Source organism: Phaethon aethereus, assembly GCF_964289735.1.
Source record: "Phaethon aethereus genome assembly, chromosome: 1".
Lineage (NCBI taxonomy): Eukaryota > Metazoa > Chordata > Aves > Phaethontiformes > Phaethontidae > Phaethon > Phaethon aethereus.
Genome location: NC_138575.1, coordinates 128,813,451 through 128,833,885, shown reverse-complemented (window position 1 = coordinate 128,833,885; position 20,435 = coordinate 128,813,451). Strand labels below are relative to the sequence as shown.

Below are 20,435 nucleotides of genomic sequence, written 5' to 3'. Positions count from 1 at the left end.
AATGTCCCTCATATCTTGTCTTCCTCTCTAGGTGAGTGAATGACATTTTTGTTCTGATGTGACTCCTGTAAGAATCAAAATCCCTCAGTTTGTTTTTTTTTTTAATATTTTATAATGTACTAAGCTCAACAAACCTTCATAGAAAATAGAATACTCTTAATTATGAATAAATTAACTAAATTAGCAACATGAGATGGATATGCAATTAAGGGACTGTTAATTGAAACTGGAAACACAGCTGTATACAGCTTAGAGATGAATCACACCAGTAATGACGCAGATGTTTGTAAAATGTGATTATGTTTAGCAGGAGCATACTATTGAAATTCCCCAGCCTATTCTTATATTGTGTCACTGAAATGGTTTTTAAACCCATGAACACCAGGAATCAGGATCTCAGGGATGGCAAATTAGGCTCCCTGGATATGTGAATTAGTGTTGTCTGAATGTCAGCAATTTAATTCTCCAGCTTTCAAAGAATGTAGACATGGAGCCAAAACCAAACATCTGTTAGTTTTACGCTCATTCAGAAGAAAAAAAAAAAAATTCTGGCAAGCTAGAGCCTGTCTGAATATGAGAAAGACAGTGAAATACAGTATCTCTAAGCAGTAACACTGCTGTGTGAATATACTGATCATATAAACAATATAGCCCTGGAGCTCATGAAATCTGCTTTGCGTACAACTGTGAATACATCTTTTCTGGACTACTCATCCAAAGAGCTAGAAGGATGAGGAACAAATGGCATTTCCTATGTAAAGGTTTAAGATTGATTAGCTTTCTAAAAACTGCAAATCAGACTTCTTATTCTTTCAGTTTTTACGTCTTTCCTATGATGTTCTTTGATAAACTGTAAAATAAAGTGTTTTTCTTCTGGCATGAAATGGCACAAATGTCGCTGTTGGGCCATACAAGGATATCTGAGCTGTGCAAGTTCAACAGGGATAACAATACAGTTGTGAGGGATGGCAGAGCAGACAAAGCCAGTGGCCCATGATGGTTTAAGTTATAACATACCAGTCTAAAGTCTGCCTCATACCTCTGTATTTTACAGAGCAGTGTTACCACTGAATACTGTATAATAGCATGTAAATGTTACGTTAAAGAGCCTGTGATTTGTTTTCTGGAATAGGTTCACAAACTAACGGAAGTAGATTTTACAAATCCATGTTTTCATTAAATATAACCATGCTTTCAATAAACATGTTGAATAATATAAGATTTGCTTGTGTCCAAAGCCCTTTCCACATGCTGTAGTGCAGCTCACATCACAAATACACTATTAGTTGTGATTCAGGGGCCTTGGCCTGTATAACAATAAATAAACACAAATTTACATGAAATAGAGCTTGTTTTTCTTGCCGCCTTTTCTAGGGAATGGGACAGACCCTTAGACTATGTAAACTATCAGAACTATAGTAAAATAAAAAGGCTACTATGATTTACACCAGATCAACACAATTTCATTCTAATTTAACTGATTTTCATAATGTCGCTTTCTGATCCATAAATGGATACTTACCTAAAAACATGTAAATTCATGCACACGGTAGTTAAAATAATTTGAAAAATTATGTAGAGTGTCATTGGCAAAGCTAAAATAATCAGCATGACCTGACACTGTTAAACATCACAGGCTTATCCCAGCAGCTGTAGGAATTATTGAGCACCATCTAACAATGTGGGGGGCACAGTGTTGAGAGAGAAAAGTGGTGATCATAAAATTGGATTTGCCTCTGTCTTTCAGAAGCCTTTTTTTGCTGAGACTTGACCTCCTATTCACTGGTGAAGAAAAAGATCTTGACTTTTTAAAAGAGGAAGCCTGCGTGATTTCTGGAACAGACCATACTGGTCTGACAGTATTTCACATGTCATTCACAGCTGAATAAAGTTATGAAGGCTTTATGAAAAAAAAGTAAACTCTTTCTCTTTAAAAGTAAACCTAGCCAGATTCAGGGATATATCGCAGCCAGCTACGACAACTGATGCGCAAACCAAATTGTTACCTTAGCTCTTTGGCTGGCAAAAGTACAGACAAAGTCAATTCAGGATTTGAAATGTGATGTTTTGAGATAAGGAACTGGAATGCTGAGATATACAAGAAACACAAAGCTGTTTTATTGAAGACACATTCTGCTATTTCTTCTGAATACCCAAATCACTGCACTGTTGAAACAATACTGTATTATCAGCTATGTGTCAGAGAAGTAGGAGAGAACTTACGGTTTTTACATATGAAGGAGAGACATAAATGAGGGTATTGGCGGAAAAGGACACAAAACACTTGAGATCAATATAAGAAATCAGAGGGGTGAAAATGAAAACATCCAACACAATGAATATATTATCTACAAACAGACTTAGGCTTATTTTTCTAGATTGATTAATGCTAGTTAGTCGTGCCATTAATTTTAAAACAGACTGAGCTATGGCAGAGAACCAACTTCGAACACCTAAGAAAATGGAAGAGAAAGACTAATTAAGTCTTCAACCTGCATGCTTGAGGCTTCCCAAACAAAATGGCATACCCTAAAGGAATTAATTTCTGTAACATAGGATTTGGAAGTAGCTATGACTCTCCAGGTACAAAAGAAATAACAAATTAATATGAATGAAAACTTAAACTGTAAGCTCTGGTTCAAGAACCATAATTTATGCTATGTTTGTTCTGCAACTAAGGGGTGCATCTCTAAAGTTTATTGCAGTATCAGCGTTTTATAAAGTAAAATAGCTTAGATGAGCCACCGGAAGCAATGAGAGCATCTTGAAATAACTCTTATTGCCTGTGTTGTCTCAGGTGGATTCAAATTATGAAGCATTCTATAAAAAACATTTGCACACACAACACACACCAGGAGCTGAGCCATTTTAAAGTGCCCACCTGTCAGTTAACAAACCATTGCGTGACTGCAGACTGCCCAGAATTTTCTATAGAAGAACACAAAGTTTAACTTTACTCAAGGTGTGATGAAAACTACAATGGCAATTTTAGAGAGCACCTTGTGAAAATAGTATGAAAATGACACACATAATGATCTACAAGGGCTGGTTTTAAAACTGTATCACAACTTAATGTGGCTGACTTTTTTAGTATTTTAAACACTGCTGTTAACTATACTTTTTAAAATGGTAAAAAAAATCTTACTTAACTTAAAGTCCTAATGAAGCAAAAGATTTAGAAAATATAGCATACAATACTGCATAGCCTAAAGACTGTCAAAGCTTTCTGTAACCTGAAAGTAGACAGCCTGACTTAAAAGAATCTGCGGTGATACGCAATTGATATGTCAGAAAGACACAAAATGGCTCAACAAAGAAAAAAAATTGGCTAACATGAACCTTTTGCACTGGAAATTTACGTATTATTTCTCTACCTTGGACTTTTTATCACTTTAAATGAAGTTTCTTCTAAAAAAAAATCACTGCATTTCAGAAAAAGGGATTAGCAAAAGTGAGGAAAAAAGAGCAATATTTTTTGTTAGTTTTACATTCGCTCCTTCTAAAGACCTTTAACAATACTTTGGCACTGGGACTTGGAATCTAAGAGGTTTTATACTGCTTCCAAGGATATTCATTAAGGTTTCATTGAGTTACAAGCCTCTGAAAATCACATTAGAGAGAGCCTTCACAGGACAGCTCTTAAATTCTGTGAATGCTCTATCTGCAACAAACGTGTTCCACATTCAAAGCAAATTTTGTACATCTGCTTTAACTTCGCTTCAAACCAAGTGGGGATGAACGGACAGACGATCTGTGTCAGCAGAGTATATCCCCTCCAGGGTATGGAGCAGAACCAGAAACTGCTAAGACTCATCATCCTTCTGGTGTCAGCAGATAGCTGACAATGGATATTCTACCCTGTACAACCCTACGCAATCTTGTCCTATTCTATTGCATTTTAAAATCCAATCCGTGAATTATGAGCTCTGACAGTTGATAACACTTTGGCAAGGAAAAGGACCTGTGATGTAGAAGTCAAGATTGGAGAATGACTTATAATTGCGAGGTTCCTTTTCGTTTTGTCTATTTGTTTTGCTTTTACTATTCTGACTGCTGCCAACTTTGTGCCCTGCCCAGCTTTTCACCCTCATACGTTATTAAAGAACCCCTAATTTTCATAATGAACAGCCTAAACATGGCTGATTTGAAGCAGGTCACACACCTAAAAAGTGGTTAAAAAAATCAGGTCATATTGTCTCAATTTCAACAAGAAAAAAATGAAGCTATCTGTGCAATTTTAGCATTCAAGGTAAAAACTCCTAACTCCCATAGTCTACACATCTATGTAAGACTGAAACTCTGAGCTTTAATTCTCAAAATGTAACTTCTACTTTCCCTGTCAAAGGGATTTTTACAGAAATAATTTTAATTAATTTTTTTTAGATGTTCAGGTATTATGGATCATGAAAGTTAAGGAATATGAGTAATTCTATCTTCAGTACAGTTTCAATGGTGGCAAGTAAATAAGTTCAAGAGCTATAAACGGAGTGATTTAGCTAAAATTTCTTGATTAAAAAGCAACAGAACGAGTGGATGTTGGTTTCCAGTGAATACATTTTCAACAGTATCATAACCTCTGTTTTCCCTAGTATCCTAAATATAGTTTGGTGTGACTCATATTGATGTGTGCTGCCAAACATAATCTGTAACTGCTGACAGGTGGAAGTAAATGGCGCAAGTTTTATTTTATAAGGAATCAAGACTAATATATATCAACTAATTCTCTCTCTGCCCATTCTATTTCTATCATTTATCTGTCAACCAGATGCATCGGAGATCTTACAGAATATAATGTATATGAAAGATTGTACAACAGAGTGCTAAATTCAAGTTGCATGTGTGACAAATTTTCTCACATTGGATAAATTTTAAGTGCTTTTCTTTGTACTTATAAACAACAGCTTAATTTTTTTATAATCCTGTATACCCATACACATATGAGAAACAAAAAAATACATCAAAAGAAATCTATATATGCATATTGAAATGAGAATATAAAGTAGGGTAAATTGCTGTTCTTCTGCCTGGTTCTTCAAAACAAATCTTCATAGAGGATAAAATTCCAAAGTAAAGTAAGTTAAAAAAGGGTAACAAAACTCTAAAATTAATGTATCTTCTATAACAAAAAATGACTAAAGCATTTACCATTTCAACAAACCAAAATTCATCACACAAAACATCGTAATATGGTTTTATTAGCTTTCCTGCTGGCATTGCTGTTGATCATAACCATGCCTTTTTATACTTATGTATACACTTTCGATCACTGACTGCCCTAAATATACCACAAAGAACAATGAAGATGTCCTCCTAATTTAGGAAGGAATCGTTCCAATTTTTGACACACACTTCATCATTAGAAGAATTGAATCCTAATCTAGATAGCTGACCTTCCTCTACTGGCTTACAGAAATAAATAAATAGGTTCTCTAAAGAATAAATGACTGCAAAATGGATCTATATTCATATTTTTTGCAGAGAAACATTGAGCAAAACTGAGACTTAAGCTAACAGAAATAAGGAAAAATACATGGGTATATGACTTCTGCAGCCAACTGGCATAGCCAATTAAATAAATAAGAGACCATTAAAGAGCCATGACAACTGTGGTTTTGGCAGAAGTTCCAGTTCTCATGGAATATACAAACCCACATTTTAATTAAAGAGTCTGATGGGAAGACTCAACTTCCAAAAAGGATCAAAATCTCCCTCTGCTGGGAAGATGAATTCTGCAACCACTAAAATAATTTCAAATTTCAAGGTTGAAAAGAACTATCGTTTTAGTAACGCCTTAATTAGTGTAATTATAGATGAGCTAGAGTTTTGGCTTCATATATTTAGGAAAGTTGTCTCCTGTTTTTGTCAGCTACTTACAAGTGGCATAGCAAAATATAGTTTAAAATAGAGGAAAAGCAAACAAATAGAAATTAATTAATAAAATAATTGAAACAATGGAAAGAGAAACTGTTAAAGTAATAGAAAGGTAATAATGCTCAAATATAAAAATCTAACCGCATTTATATGGCACATTCATATATATATATGACATCCTCTGTGTCCTGTAGAGGAAGAAACAACTTTCTTGCTACTGTTGCATCATCTGCCAATCTATCCACTTTTAACATACCCCCAGTTTACACTCACTGTTTAATTTGGAATGATAACTTTTCTTGTAATGTAAGATATACACAAAGTTAAGGCAGATTTTCTATTTAATTATATGACTAGAGCTTTTCTATATGAGACTCCTATGCAGCAAAAATTGGACAACTGAACTGTAAAGACCCAAAACAGGTTTTTCATTTTCTTTAGGAAAAATGATATAAAAGAATATCCTATACGCATAGTCACAATTTCAGGATTTCAGGATTTAAGAAGGGATTTCCTTTTTGTCTCTCATATTCTTGATGTTAGTTCCCCTGCAAACAGATGATAAGATTCATTTGAGGGAACAAATGTGGCTGGACCCTTTAACAAGAGGCAGCATACTTTTGCACCACATCAATCTCCAAATCCCCACATGCTGGACAATCTTTGTTACTGGTGCAAGATGAGCTTAAGAGTTGGGAACAATACTGAAGTTAAGGATATAGGAATCATAGAATCATTTTGGTTGGAAAAGACCTTTAAATCATCAAGTTCAGCCATAAGTGTGTATATATGCGTGTGTGTATATGTATCTCCATAGAAATAGATATGCAAGGTATGGGCTACTTTAGCTGTAGCCATTTGATGTAATTCCTCCAGCTTGCTTAGTTTTACAAACTAGACGGGCTGGGCCCACTATTACGGACAGAGACACCCCCTCACAAATGACCACAGTTCATTACAACTTGCTAAACTAAAAGTAGTGGAATATAAATACCATGACAAAATTTCTTAAAAGAAAGATACATGTTTTGGATGAAAGACAGTTCTTACTGTATTTTTCAGCTTATTGGTGGTACTATTCTAAACAAGAATTTGATTTAAACAAACAAAAAAAAATCTTTCTTGTTAACTGAAGCCTATGTTGCCCATGGAATACTTGTAAATTCTTTTACATGTCAGAGGCTTTACCTTTTGACCAGCATTACACCAACAGGATCTCTGACCAAAGAGAAGTGGATATAACTCCTGCCAATCTGGTCTCCCCGGCTCCTCAAATATCCACTGGACATAAGCAGGAGTTTGCAAGACATATTTTCCCTCAGGATGATCTCATTACATATACTGTTTGAAGCACACAGGATCTGAACATGAGAGCTCCTTGTGAAATTCATAACAAATAGCTCCCTGGAGAGATTTCATCTCCTTTCATGTTTAAGAAAAAATGGAAAAATAACCAGCATATTTTCCTCAAAGGAAATTTCCTCTTTTAAAGGCATGAAGCAAATTATTTTCATATTGCTTAAACTCCACAAATGATGATATAGTTTTCAGTGACTGAGGTGAGCGCATTAATTTTCATTAATAAAATACACCTTCACACATCACTTTCAAAACCAGGACTGGTTGAGTCTGTAACTGGTTGAGCGCTTTCCATACATTTTTCTTCTAGTAATACTCCAGTATATCGGACCAATATTGAACACAAAAAAGGTAAATTAATGGCAAGCATGCGTTATTGTAGAAATACATACGAAGATTCTGCAGCAATATTTGATACTATTCGCTAATGGTACTAAACTCACTGTACAATCACTGTGCAATACTGCAAATGACTGAATATAGTAGGCCTTATTCTTATGTTTGTAAAATAAATATAATATTAAATCTCTCTAAGATTTGGCTTCAAATGATACATTTCCTCCTCTGATCTCATGAAAGTCTCCCAATGTTAATAAACCAAAAAACAAGACATCATCTCAGCCTCTACACAATGCTCTGAAAATTTCTTATAACACTAGAATTCACTATTATTTCAGATCTGATAAACCTTATGTCCTTATGTACTTTTCCCACACATAACCAAGAATGGGTATCTTTCTGGCAAGTGATAGCACAGAAGCCTCTGTTTTATGATTTTCCTGCAGCGATATTTTCTAGGAAATGGGATACATGGGCAAGAAATATTTTCCCATTAGGAATATGACAAGAGGAAAGAGAGAGGGAGAGAGATCTAACCTTTGAGGGGGAAAAAATGACAAGTAAACTAAGAAGAATTATAGCTGATGAAAAAAAGGAAGAAAAAAAATCATAGAAATAAGAGAAGTAAGATGGTGAAAGGCAGAGAAGAGTAGGAACACAGAAAGAAATATTTTTTTGGAAAAAAGAATTAATAGAAGCCAAAGAGAAAATATGGGTAGTATAAAAGACAGACACATGAAAATACATAGAAGTCCAAAACCAACAGAAAAAATGATGAAAGGACTAATTTTTTGTGACATTATAATCAAGAAAGGCAATTAGTCACAAAAAAAAAAAAAGCTAGAATGAAAAAACATTGTAGCAGTCAAACTCAAAATCAGAAACAAGCAATAGGAACGTATTGGAAGTAGAATGATTTTACATTAAACAAAAATTATTTGTATTTTTGCTTTTCCTATTGTGTGGCCAAAACTTCAGTTTTCACAATAGTATCACACCTAACTGGAGCGCTCATCATACATAAGTAATTCTAACCCTAACACAGAACAATGTGTAATACTCTAAAAAGTGCCACTCAGGTGTGAGTGTCCATGTCCAGCAGATTTCATATGTAGAACAGTTGGACTAGATATTTGTTGTAAGTCCCTTCCAATTGAACTATTCTGTTCTGTTCTATTCTAACAAAAATGAGCTCTGCCTCTCAATATGTGTCAAATTCTGCCCCCTTTTAAGTAGAAAAATTATATTATAGGAACAGATGTGGTCTTCTTCCTAGGGGTCACATCTTGGCCATTTGTACATGATAATCCTTCAGTTACTTATGTTTTCCCTTCAGGTTGTGTTTAAAAATCTACTGGGGTGTTTTCACCTTGCTCTTCATATCTTCCAGGTGACATTTAGGTGAATTTGAAAAAAACCAGTAAACTGTATATTCCAGTTAACTATCTGTTCTACCTACCTACCTACCTACCTATCTTTCTAACATCTCACTCTGACATACTGTCTCCAAGTGCCTATCTTCATAGAAGATGAAAGACTTTGTTTTCCAAATCCTCTGAATTTGATAAACCAAGACAATAATTTACAATGAAAAGTGAATTGCTCACAATGCTTCCTGTGCTCTGTGGAAAAAGGGAGCATAGGAATGTTATCTTGGAAATGTGTGTGAACATGTGATTTGCCCTAGATATTTTTAAATGGCCTACAATATCAAGTTGGCCTTCTGTCTAATGTTTCCATGAATTATAACCACAAAATATTTATCTCTGGCCTTTTCTCAGATTTGTTTGACTTTTTCTTATCCTAGCTGCTTTCACTCTGAAAAATCTTCCTGATTTCCCTTATTTCCTTCTGAAGTAATGAAGTCTATTTCAGCAAACGACTGGAACTTAGTTAACTATTTTCTTAGTGAAATAAGGTATTTTTCAATGAAACATAGCAAACTTGTTTACTTGATCAGCCACTGTTTTTAAAAAAACTAAACAGGTGTGATTTCTCTCACAAATGGGGTAAACATTTTGTGAATACACATTTTGTCTTCCAGATTTCTGTTGATCTGCTTTAATAATATTACCTGAACTCTATCCTGAGTATCTGGGAAAAAGTCAATACTAACGACCAAAGATCTTGGACTAATGATCTTTTGCTTAAACTAGCACTCTCGCTGAAAACTGTTGATTTAGGAAAAAAAAAAAATCCTGTTAATATTTGGGTGAACTGGTGGTGAACTGGAGTCGTCAGAGCTGTGAGATTTCTTTTGAAGAAGCAATAACCTCTTACTGACTATTAGAGTTGACAGCACTACGATCTTTTATTTGTATGTAGGACAAGAGGGAATTGGTTCATTTTTGTCCACTGTTAATGTTTGGTTTTTCCAATGAGGGCAAAACTATTTATTAACCCCCCTACTTCTACATTTTTACAGTATATTAAGGTAAGTAAAATGACGCAATTTCAAAATGTGAAGCAGTGATGTAGCAAAAAATAAAATAGTGAGTAAAATCCAGCACTTAATGAAGTTAATTTAATTGCATTTACCTTCATTTAATCATAACATTACTCCCCTGCTCTGGGACCTACATTGCCATACCAGTGCATGCATGCTTACATATGCACTCTCATGCACACTGTTCCTAAATTTCTAAGCTAAGATACAGTGTATTTTGGAGAAACTATACATATTTGAAGTCTTTAACACAAGACAACACAAAATATTCTAAAAATTCAGTGACACATATGTAAACAAAAAATCCAAAGAATTTGAAAATTTTTCAGTATTTAAAACTTACAGTTGATGTTCCCCTTAATGTCAGTTTATCTTAATATTTTTCCTGCATTAGAGCTCAGCTTATAAAATCCCTTTATGAACAGCTTTACTTGCAGTATCAAGTCCTGCTAATTACCCGAATGCATCTAATGCCTTGTAATTTTATAATGATTCTACAGGTGTGTCTTTAAAGGTTCCACTGCACAGAATCATTAAGCTGCCTCCTGAAAATTATTTAAACCATACTAAAAGGAAGGAAACAGCAGAAATGTCTGATGTGAATCTTCCATATACACCATAAAAATAACCATAAAACATGGATAAACCAGTTAAAATAAATGAACACATGATACATTCGGCAGCAAGGATTTGTAATATTAATATTAAAAGGTAAATAAACTATGTAGTATTTTTACTGAATGAGAACTTATGAAAAATTGGATTACCCAATTTTTACTTGATAAAGTATTCAGAAGCATATGAAAATACAGCATCAGTTTTAACTCCTATTATAGGAGACACAATTACTGGCAACCTGTTTCCTCTTTCATTCCTTAGTACACCTTTGGTGTTATTCCACAGGGGAAAAAAAAAGCACACAGAAATAAAAAATATTTACTGAAATGCAGCATAAAGAAAAAAGTCATAGGAAATGTACCTGTAGCACCTTCCACCTTGTGTTCAGGTCTTCCACACAGCTGAGATTGTACGGGGAGAGCTGAATATCAGAGGGAGTGAACCGGTGAGCAAGCTCATTGACTTGATGCACCTTTTCTTTAAGGGGTACAATTTCTGCTCGATAAACCTGTGTGAATTAAATATAAATAAAGATAAGCACTAACTTAAAAAACTATTGGCTCTGCTACCAAGCTGATTAGTCACGTAAAGGTATTCCATGTCAAGCTGAAAGGAAGGAGTGTGCTGGTCATGATACAGTTAACAGTCTTTTTGTATAACCTCATATGGACTTCAGGTCTCAAGGGTAAGGCCCAGCATTTCAGAAGGTGAAGTAAAGTTGGAACCTTCATAGTAATTTTTGGCCAGTTAAGCCAAATCACTAACCAGCTGACTCACTGAAATGTGCACCGCAGAGCATGCTTCTCTCCTGCCTCATTTTTTGTGTGTGTGTGTAGCGCGTGTTCCTCCTGCCACACACGAGGGCGGACAGGAGCAGTAAGTGTTCTTTAACACATGAAAAGAGAGGAAGACTGCTGTTCCCAAATACAAAAATGAAAAGGAGAGAAGCAGTGATAAAACTATTACAGAACTCACTAAGGCCATAATCTTACCCTGGGTATTTTGTGTGTTACAAATAAAAGCTTAGTAATGGGAATTAAAAAAAAAAAAAGATCTTTTTTCTATGCATCCCAGACTGCCCTACATGACTCATGTTTCAGAAAAAATAAAATAATGTATCTTGTAAGATGACCTTTAAAACCATGCATAAGAGCAGTCTAGCTAATAAATTCAGTAATGTATGTAAAAGCCAGAAGCTGCTAGTTACACGTTTCATGATTTTAAAAGCAACAACCTGATGATGCTTCCATGATGCACCTGAGTAAATTCAGATAAATTCAGGGCACCATTACTCTAATGAAGAGAGGAATCTCTATGCAGATCTTCCACTCTTCCATATCTGTCTTTTCTAAGGGACATTTCTGAATCTTTAACATGATAAAGTATAGCAAAATGTAAGAATCAGCCATTTTTCCAAAGGACAAATTCTCTCAGTTTCAGGAGGACTTTTTATTGCCGTGTGATGTCTGCACACAAAGGCAGAATAATTTACTTGCTATATTAGTCTTGCTTTCTAGCTCCTTTCTCTCAGCATTTTTAATACAGACAACATGTGGTCTGCATCTAATTTTAGACTCTCAAATAACCTGTAATTATTACCTAGTAATCATTTCAGCAACATGTGATGCAAAAAAGGTAGAAAAAAGCCCATCCAGTATCTCAGTGAACCTTAAGATTAAATAGTATGAAGACATTCATAGATATTAGAATGCCGTGAACAGCATTAAAGGTAAACATGATTGAAAAATTGTTCCTCAAGTGTCTTTCAAAACCAGACTTGCCTTCCACTAATTATGCAAAATTACCCTACAACATAAGGAGTTTGACTGACTTAAGTGGGAGTTACATACAGTGAATGACTCTAATGATAAATCTGTAAAAAGTGTGCATTTTGTAAAGGAAAGAGCAGAGAACGATCCAAGTGCCACGATGTGAGCCAAGAGGCATGCATCAAGTTCCTGACATAACAATTGTCTTCTCCATTTCACCAGTTTTATACCATTGGAATACAACTGACGTTACTGGAGGGAATACCGATTTACAGCGTAGTGTAGAGCAAGGTCTGTGATACAAAGAAAAGGAAAAGAGCTTGCATGTTTGGTTTATCCTACAGAGTTATACATGTGTTTTCCCTGGTCATTTTACTTAGTAACTGAGTTCAGAGAACAAACGACATGCTTTAAAAATAGAAATTTGTTCTTGTAAGGGAATGGCCACAAAGTCTGAAGAGATACATATTTCATTGTGTGAACACTTCCCTTGCAAATAGTTATTTTTCTGCTTTTTTCTGTGATGTTATGTTCAGTGGCCCAAGGTCCTCAGCTGTGACTCTGTGACACATATCTGGGATGGTCAACTCGGTTCCTCCAGTTATGCTTGCTTTCTGAAATTAGACAACACCTCTCAGCTAGTGCTACCAATGCCCATGTTGTATGTAAATATACATGCGTGTGTTTATGTATGTTATATTATATTATATCATATCATATTATTACATAATATTCTATTCTATTATATATAATGAAAATTATATATGTTAAAATGTAAAAGTAATATGTAATACATATATCTATATAAAATTAAAAAACCTGATAGAATAAATGCAGATCAATGGATGCAGAGATCAGTTCCAACACTACAATGCACTTTAATGCAGTTCCTCATTAAACCAAGTTAATTTTCTATTAATTTGTATGGGAATAGGATCAGGCTTTGATTGAAAACTTCACTGCTTAGGTAAAGCACACAGGCCTAAGCTTATAAACCACTTGTTTTTAAACATATACTTAATTATCTGGCTGATTTCAGACCAATTATTTACATCAGCAATGCTGCCTTGAAAGTCATGGTCTCACTTGAAGATTGACATAAATGATTAGCTAAATCACACAATCATTATACCTAAATTAAGGTGAAACAGAAGATCCTTCGTAATTAGTCAACACATTTTTTGACATTTTTGACAGATTTTTTTGTAAGTTATTTTACAGAGCAGAAAGGCTAAGGCACAGAAGCAGGTCACAAGAAAAGGAATCAAATCAAAGAAAAACATATGGAAGTAAAAAAAAAGGCCTTATCTTCTGCCCCCTCTTCAATCAATGTCTTTATTAATTGCTTTTTCTGCTGCAAGGACACTGATTTTTGCAGCGTTATGCTGATTTTCCAATGTATGAAATATAACAGTTTTTTCACGATGTTTAAATTCAGTATTTTGTATTCTATTATTACTAAGCCTGAATTTTTACTGGTATTTTTATTAGGTAGACAAATCAAAACATAAGAAACAGCAACAACAAAACAAGAATGCTAGTCAGTGCAGAGCTATCTAATTAATGCCAGTAAGCTTACAAGTAAAAACTGTAGACAGAAAAGAAAAAATTATCCACAGAAGTATTTGGCACACAATATTGTATGAGGAAAAAGGGCAGTGACTATAAGGTTGTGTTAAGCAACAGTTTATCACAGACAACCAGTCCACCAGTCAACACACATGAGTCTAGAGCTCGGCTTTTGTTTTAGAGTAAGTGAAATTCAGTGGGAGTTCTTTTTTTTTTTTTAACAAATGTTCAAACAAGTTTAATAGATAGTATTAACTTCTATACCTTCTCTAGTATTTGTTATCTGTAGAAGCAGGAATTTAGAATTTCTACCGGATTGTGATTTTCACCAGTGTTGAAATGTCTTACTGAACTATTTATAGTTTTAATAATCAGTTTGATAGTATAAAAATGATTCATTTTTCTATTTTTTTTCTTCTGCGTAAAAAATACTATACATATCACAGGTTTATATGAGAAAAATGTAGAGAACTGTATTGTTGGTAATTTAAAAACAAATATATATACTGAATAGTACCACTACTACAAGGAGACCTTTTTGAACCAATTAAATTGTGCAGGATGTAAGTGACTTCTCGGTGTGAACAGCGATAGGAGAAACAGCCACAAATTATCTTCGTTATAACTGTCCTTACACAAGAATTTCAATGGTATGTGATACTGTAGGTGGTAGATTCATTTTAAATGATCCGTACAGTCCTGTTAGAAAATATTTTTAAATGCCTTGGAAAATTAGCAAGGACTCTAGAAGACGCATACCACAGACATCCTAACCAGACAAATATTAAAAGTCTAGAACATAGAGTTGCCATAATAGGTCAGATGAAAAGCTCACTTTGCCCAGTCCCTTGTCTGATAGTAACCAACAGAACTGCTTAGGGAGGAAGGTAAGGAAAAGCATCAGCTTCCCTGCTCCTGGATGTAATCTTCCAGCTCAGCAACTTGGGTCTCAGAGATTCTTGAGCCAGAAGCTGGATTTCTATGTCAATCAGATCTTGATGAATTCATCTTCCATGAAATTATCTACTTGATTTTTGAACCAACATAGGCTTTTACCACCCAAAATACCATATGGTAAGCTCAATATTTAGGTTGAAAAAACACTTATTTTTTGCTTTTTTGTAAACATAATGCTTGAGATCCATTTGAGACCATCCCTAATTCTTAGCTCATGAGAGACAGTGATCAACCATTGTTAATGGACTTTCTTGGTGCCGTTGAAGATTCTACAAAACCTCCATCATATTTTTTCCTTCTTCCATGTTTAAGATACAAAGACCAAGATATATTCGATTAAATGTGCATACCTCATAAAGTATTTACAACTCAGCAAGTCACCACGGTCCCTTTGTACTGAATATCTAATAAAACAGGAGTTGAATATAACGTAAGGTTTTACTGTAGGATGGCATGAATCACATTCTGAATTGCAACAACTGAACTGAAGAGATTTTCATTGACTATATTGGGAGCCTAGGCAACTAGGTTCACATGCAGACAGCTATCCAGCAGATGTGAAATTACACAAGACAAACCCCACTCCTTTCCATTTATTCTTTCCTTGTATAGGAGCTTTCAATAACTTTTATCTAATCTGCTATAATCTTTTTTAGACTGGGGATCCAAAACACTGCCTACAATATACATGATATGGGTACAGCAGGGACTTGCATCATGACATCATGATATTTTCTGCTTTTTCAATAAAGTGTTTCTTCCTAGCATTTCATTTGGCTTCCTCAATAGTCCTGGGTATTGATGTGGTGTTTTCAGAAGACTGTCTGTTATGATACCAAGTTCTCTTTCATGAGTGTTTTAAAGGAATGTTTAAAAGGACTAAAAGAGAGCTCATTACTGTGCAGGTAAAGTTGGGATAGTTTTTTCCACATGCTTTGCTTGAGATATATCAGCACTTGATTTCATCTGCCATCACTATGCTGCCAGTCAGTACTGTGAGGTTTTTCTATAGTTGTTTGCAATCTGTCCTCATCTTAAGTACTTTGAATAGGATTGAATATGTGCCACTGCATTATTCATTTTCCTTTCCAGCTCATTTATGTACATGCTGGACAGAGCAGACCTTCTGGAACACAAACAATCATCTCCCTCGTTGGCAAAACTGACGTCTGCCTTTTGTTTTCCATCTTTTACAGGCAATAACCTAATAATTGGTTATTTATCCACATGAAGACCTTCTCTGTTTTGCCACAGGGACTTAGTTTCTTTGATGAAAGACCCTCTTAAAATCCTTGTGGAATGCCAAATGGCCTATTCTTCTTTATCGATATGCTCATGTTTCCCTCAAGGCACACCAGATGTGAGGTACACCTTTTTTTGTAAAAAGCTATGTTGTTGTCTCTTCTACAGTATATTCTTCCCCCGATTTCCTGGGCTGTAGGCCCACAGGCCTGACTATCACCACATCTGCCCCCTTCCATTCCTCATAAAAAATGAATTTTAAACAAGAAAATACCATTAACAGTTACAGTTATTTTATACTTCCATTAGAACACTTGACTGAATAGTCATCTGGTTCTGGGGATTTGGTGCTCTTAATCATGACAATTTGTTCTATGTATTTTTGCTTCAAATAGCTTGCTTTATTCTTTTCTTAGCCACCTCACCTTTCCAGGTCTTATAAAAGTCTATTTTGACAGTATGGATTTGTTTTCACTTTCCAGTGTAGTGTCTCCATGCTGCCTTCACATAGTTAGCCCTTTTGGTTCCTTTTCAGCAGGCTGCCTCATTTGTGTGTAGCTTCCTTTCTGAAAACTGAACATTGCTGTGGTAGATTTTTTGGGTTATTTTTTGTCCCTGCAGAGATGCTGACCTTTAGTTCATAATGATCCTTATTATGATAGCAATGTTTTGAACTTGTACTGCTCAGTGCCAAGTCAAATCTCTTCCTTACTGGTTATCTTCTTGGTGTTTCCTAACATTACATATTTTCTATTTGCAGCTGGAACTTCAAAACCAAAAGGATTTGAGGCTCATGTCTGTAATTGCACATTGGTTTCTTACATATTTCTGTAATTCTTCATGCTGTCAAAGTCCCTCTGAATGGAGCACAACCATCTGGTGTATTGGCTGTTCTTCCCACTTTTGTATCGCCTGTGAACTTACTGAGGGTGAACTCTGTCCCAAGCTCCAGTTCATTAATGCAGATGTTAAATGATATTGACCCACTATCAACCACTGTGATACCCCACTAGTGACTTGCCTCCAACAGAACTTTCTTGTACTTCATGTGCCTGGAGATGGTTTCAAAGATTAACTGCTCCATCACCTTCTTAGAGGGATTGAGGTGACGCTGACTGATTTGTAGTTTCCTGGGTCCCTCCTTCCTGCCCTTCTTGAAGGTGAGTGACACTTGCTCTCTTCCAGGATTCAGGAATCCCTCTCAGATGTCATGACCTTTCGAAGACAATTGAGAGTGGCCTCACAATAACATCTGCCAACTCATTCAGCACTTGTGGCTGCATCCTGTCAGGACTTATGTACATCTGGAACTACGAGCATGAAAAGTTCATCACCTTATATGTTCCACTATGGAGGTTTCAGACACTTAATATGAAGCAGATTTCAAGAGAAGGCCAACTGTGCCTACAAAGAAATTCTGTTTCCCTCGTCTGTGAGTGGCACTTATATAGGGTGGTGGCCTCGTGCCAGCCTGGCATTTTCTTGAAGAATTCCCTCATACAGAAGAGTCTCCCACTAGCACAGGTCTATGTTAAACTTCAATTTTCATAAACAGTGAAAGAGACGGAAAAAGACATCTGGCACCGTGATGAAAATATGACATGGCTTAGGGACAAAAGCTCTCCTGTGTCAGGTGAATTTTATTTTTATACCAGCAGCAGCTACAGCTAAATCAGAGCAGGATCCATGTGCACAGTAAGGTGAGTGGCTGTACTACACCTGGACCGCAGCAGGTTACCAGTGCTGATGTTTCTCTACCTCAGGTCCTTTAGTGTCCAGGTGGAGAAGTATTCATGGGCCAGAGTATATCTTCAGTTTTTATGTTTGAAACTGTACAATGTGGAACAAACTGACATATTCTACCTAGGACAGTTTAACAGTCTCCATCTTTTTCATTCAAAATGAGTCACTTTCTTCTCTGATGGGTTTAGTGCATTCTGATTTAAATTTCATTGAAACCTGGGATCATCAGCTGCTAGGTCTATATGATACACTTAGCTTCCTTTCAAACTCACACTGTATTTTTATTTGATTCTAGTGCTCCTGGGGACAGGCAGTGTTGAAAGAAAACAGATTTTAGCTGATTTGATTTTCCATCCTATATATTTTTATAAACTCAGAAATAACCAAGCAAGAATGCACTGGAGTAGAATATAAATCCTCTTCTGGGATAAAAATAGTTCAAACAGAAGACATCAGGGAAGAAAGAAAATCAAATGCCCTTTAAGGCCTATTCCATTCTGAATTCTGTATTTATGAATCTGATAAAACATTACATTTTTCAAAAATTATTTCCTACAATTTGGAAGACTAGCCAGTATTTCCTTAAACATAAGGATATTAAAATTTGAGTAGAACAAATTAAAAATGAACTAATGCCAGGTATTAATTTCTTTTTTTCTGAACTTTCAAGGGAAAAAGCTATGATTTCTAGCAATGTTACATCTAGAAAAAAATATTTAATTATTAGGATGTCTAATTTAATAAACAAAATCACACTAATAAATAGATGCACATATCCTGAAACATATATCACTTTGTTACTATGAAGTCTTGATTTTTATTTTTTTTTATAAATCAACAGCTGATATGCAGTTTTTTGACCCCTGAACAGATACAACCTATGCTACTGTCTTGCCATTTATTCTGAAATTGTGTTCTCCTCCATGGAGGGGGAAAAGTAAATGAGCAAATTAAGCTCGAAATTCACTCTACTAGAACAACTACAACCATGACATGGAAGAACCCATCACTGCTAAAGTGTTCATAAGCAATTCTGCACCGATTTTTCCACGCAAAGTCAGTTACTCAGTTACTTTGCAACTAAGAAGCCAATCTGGCAATCAAGAGATGAAGTGCCTAGGAACTGTAAGTAACTTGAAGCATTTCAATGTGTAATCTGAAAGTCTAACGCACACTACATGAAGGACACAGAAAATGCAAAGGGATTTTTACAAAGGAAATTTTTCTTTTAGTATGGTTTCATTCAGGATTATTAAAGCCAAAAGCACTTAAAAAGATATATATATATATATATATATATATATGCATGCTTAGGCTGTGAAGCCTCAGCCAAACCTGTTTTTAAACCATTAATAACACATTATCTATCTCTATTAGTTAACTTGTGAAGAATGTTTATTAGATACACAAAAACATAAAAGGTTGAATGTGTTCCTTACCAAAAGCTCCTTCAGGTAATAGAGACTCACAGGAGTTCTCCTTGCCCTCAGAAAACAGTTACTACAAAGTATATCTCTACAGTGTTGTAAAGCAACATGGTATTTTAAAGGTAAATGTAGTATTTCACTGACAAAAAAAAGAAAAGAGTTTAAATGAGAAAGATTGCAACAGCTGTATCATGATTTTACAAAACACCTCAAGCTTCCAGACAGGCAGACCCCGTAGCTCAGGAGGGAAAGTATGGATTCCTTGCATGGCTGTACAAAAGCTTAGCTTAGACACTAGTAAGACCCCGATTGTATTCTGACACTCCACCAACATTAAAACAATTCAGACAAGAAGCTTCAAAAAACTCCTCCTGTCTTTTCTAACTAAAGGCGTATACAGATCTTTATTTTAATTTTAAAATAAATCTTTCTTTTCTCCTCTCCCCAATATGAAAGATCATGTCTTTAAATTTACCATGTAAATATTTCAAAATGTTTAGCCTCATTAAATTGATAATTACTACCTCTAGCAAGGGGAACAAAGTTTTTCATAGAGCTTAAGGCCAAAAGGACTTATTACAGTCCAGTCAGTCTCTAACCTCCAGAAGAATGCAGGTCAGATGGGCTGTTCAAGCATTTTGCTGAAAGCTATGTTTTCCAATTCTCGAATTAATAATGCCATTCCCATCTTCACTTTTTCACCACCACTGTATGATGTGTGGGGAGTGGGCGTGAGTGAAACCCCAAGTCAAAATCTTGAGATGGAAATTCCTAGACTTCTTACATCCAGTGAGAACATCCTTCAACAATGTCAGACAAGGGAATTCTGTTCTAACAGAAGGTTTTAGTAGAACATAAATGAGAACAATTTACTTTTTAAGCTAATTTAGGAAGAAAGAATACAAAATAAAAAGCTGAAAAGGAGATAGTTAAATAAAACTCAAAAAATTAAACAGGTCTAAGGTTTTTATAGCAGCACCAGACACAGGCTTGAAAACTGTGTCAGGAGCAGTTCCCACCTTCCCAGGCATTCCGGCTGAAACCCTTTGGGGTGGCAGGCTGCCCTGCCACGTCTTGAGGGAGAGTGCGGCTCTG

The 20,435-nt window shown here is 35.4% G+C and overlaps 1 protein-coding gene across 4 annotated transcripts in view; it reads right to left on the bottom strand.

Moving 5' to 3' along the window:
* Positions 1–20,435, bottom strand: part of DMD (dystrophin) — a gene marked incomplete at both ends in the record, with an annotated part of 1,339,794 nt that overhangs the window by 157,502 nt on the left and 1,161,857 nt on the right. For all 4 annotated transcript variants that reach the window (XM_082008889.1, XM_082008891.1, XM_082008888.1 and 1 more), the window contains one exon: positions 10,995–11,141. In XM_082008889.1, coding sequence (XP_081865015.1) covers positions 10,995–11,141 — 147 coding nt within the window. The remainder of the gene's footprint in view (positions 1–10,994; positions 11,142–20,435) is intronic.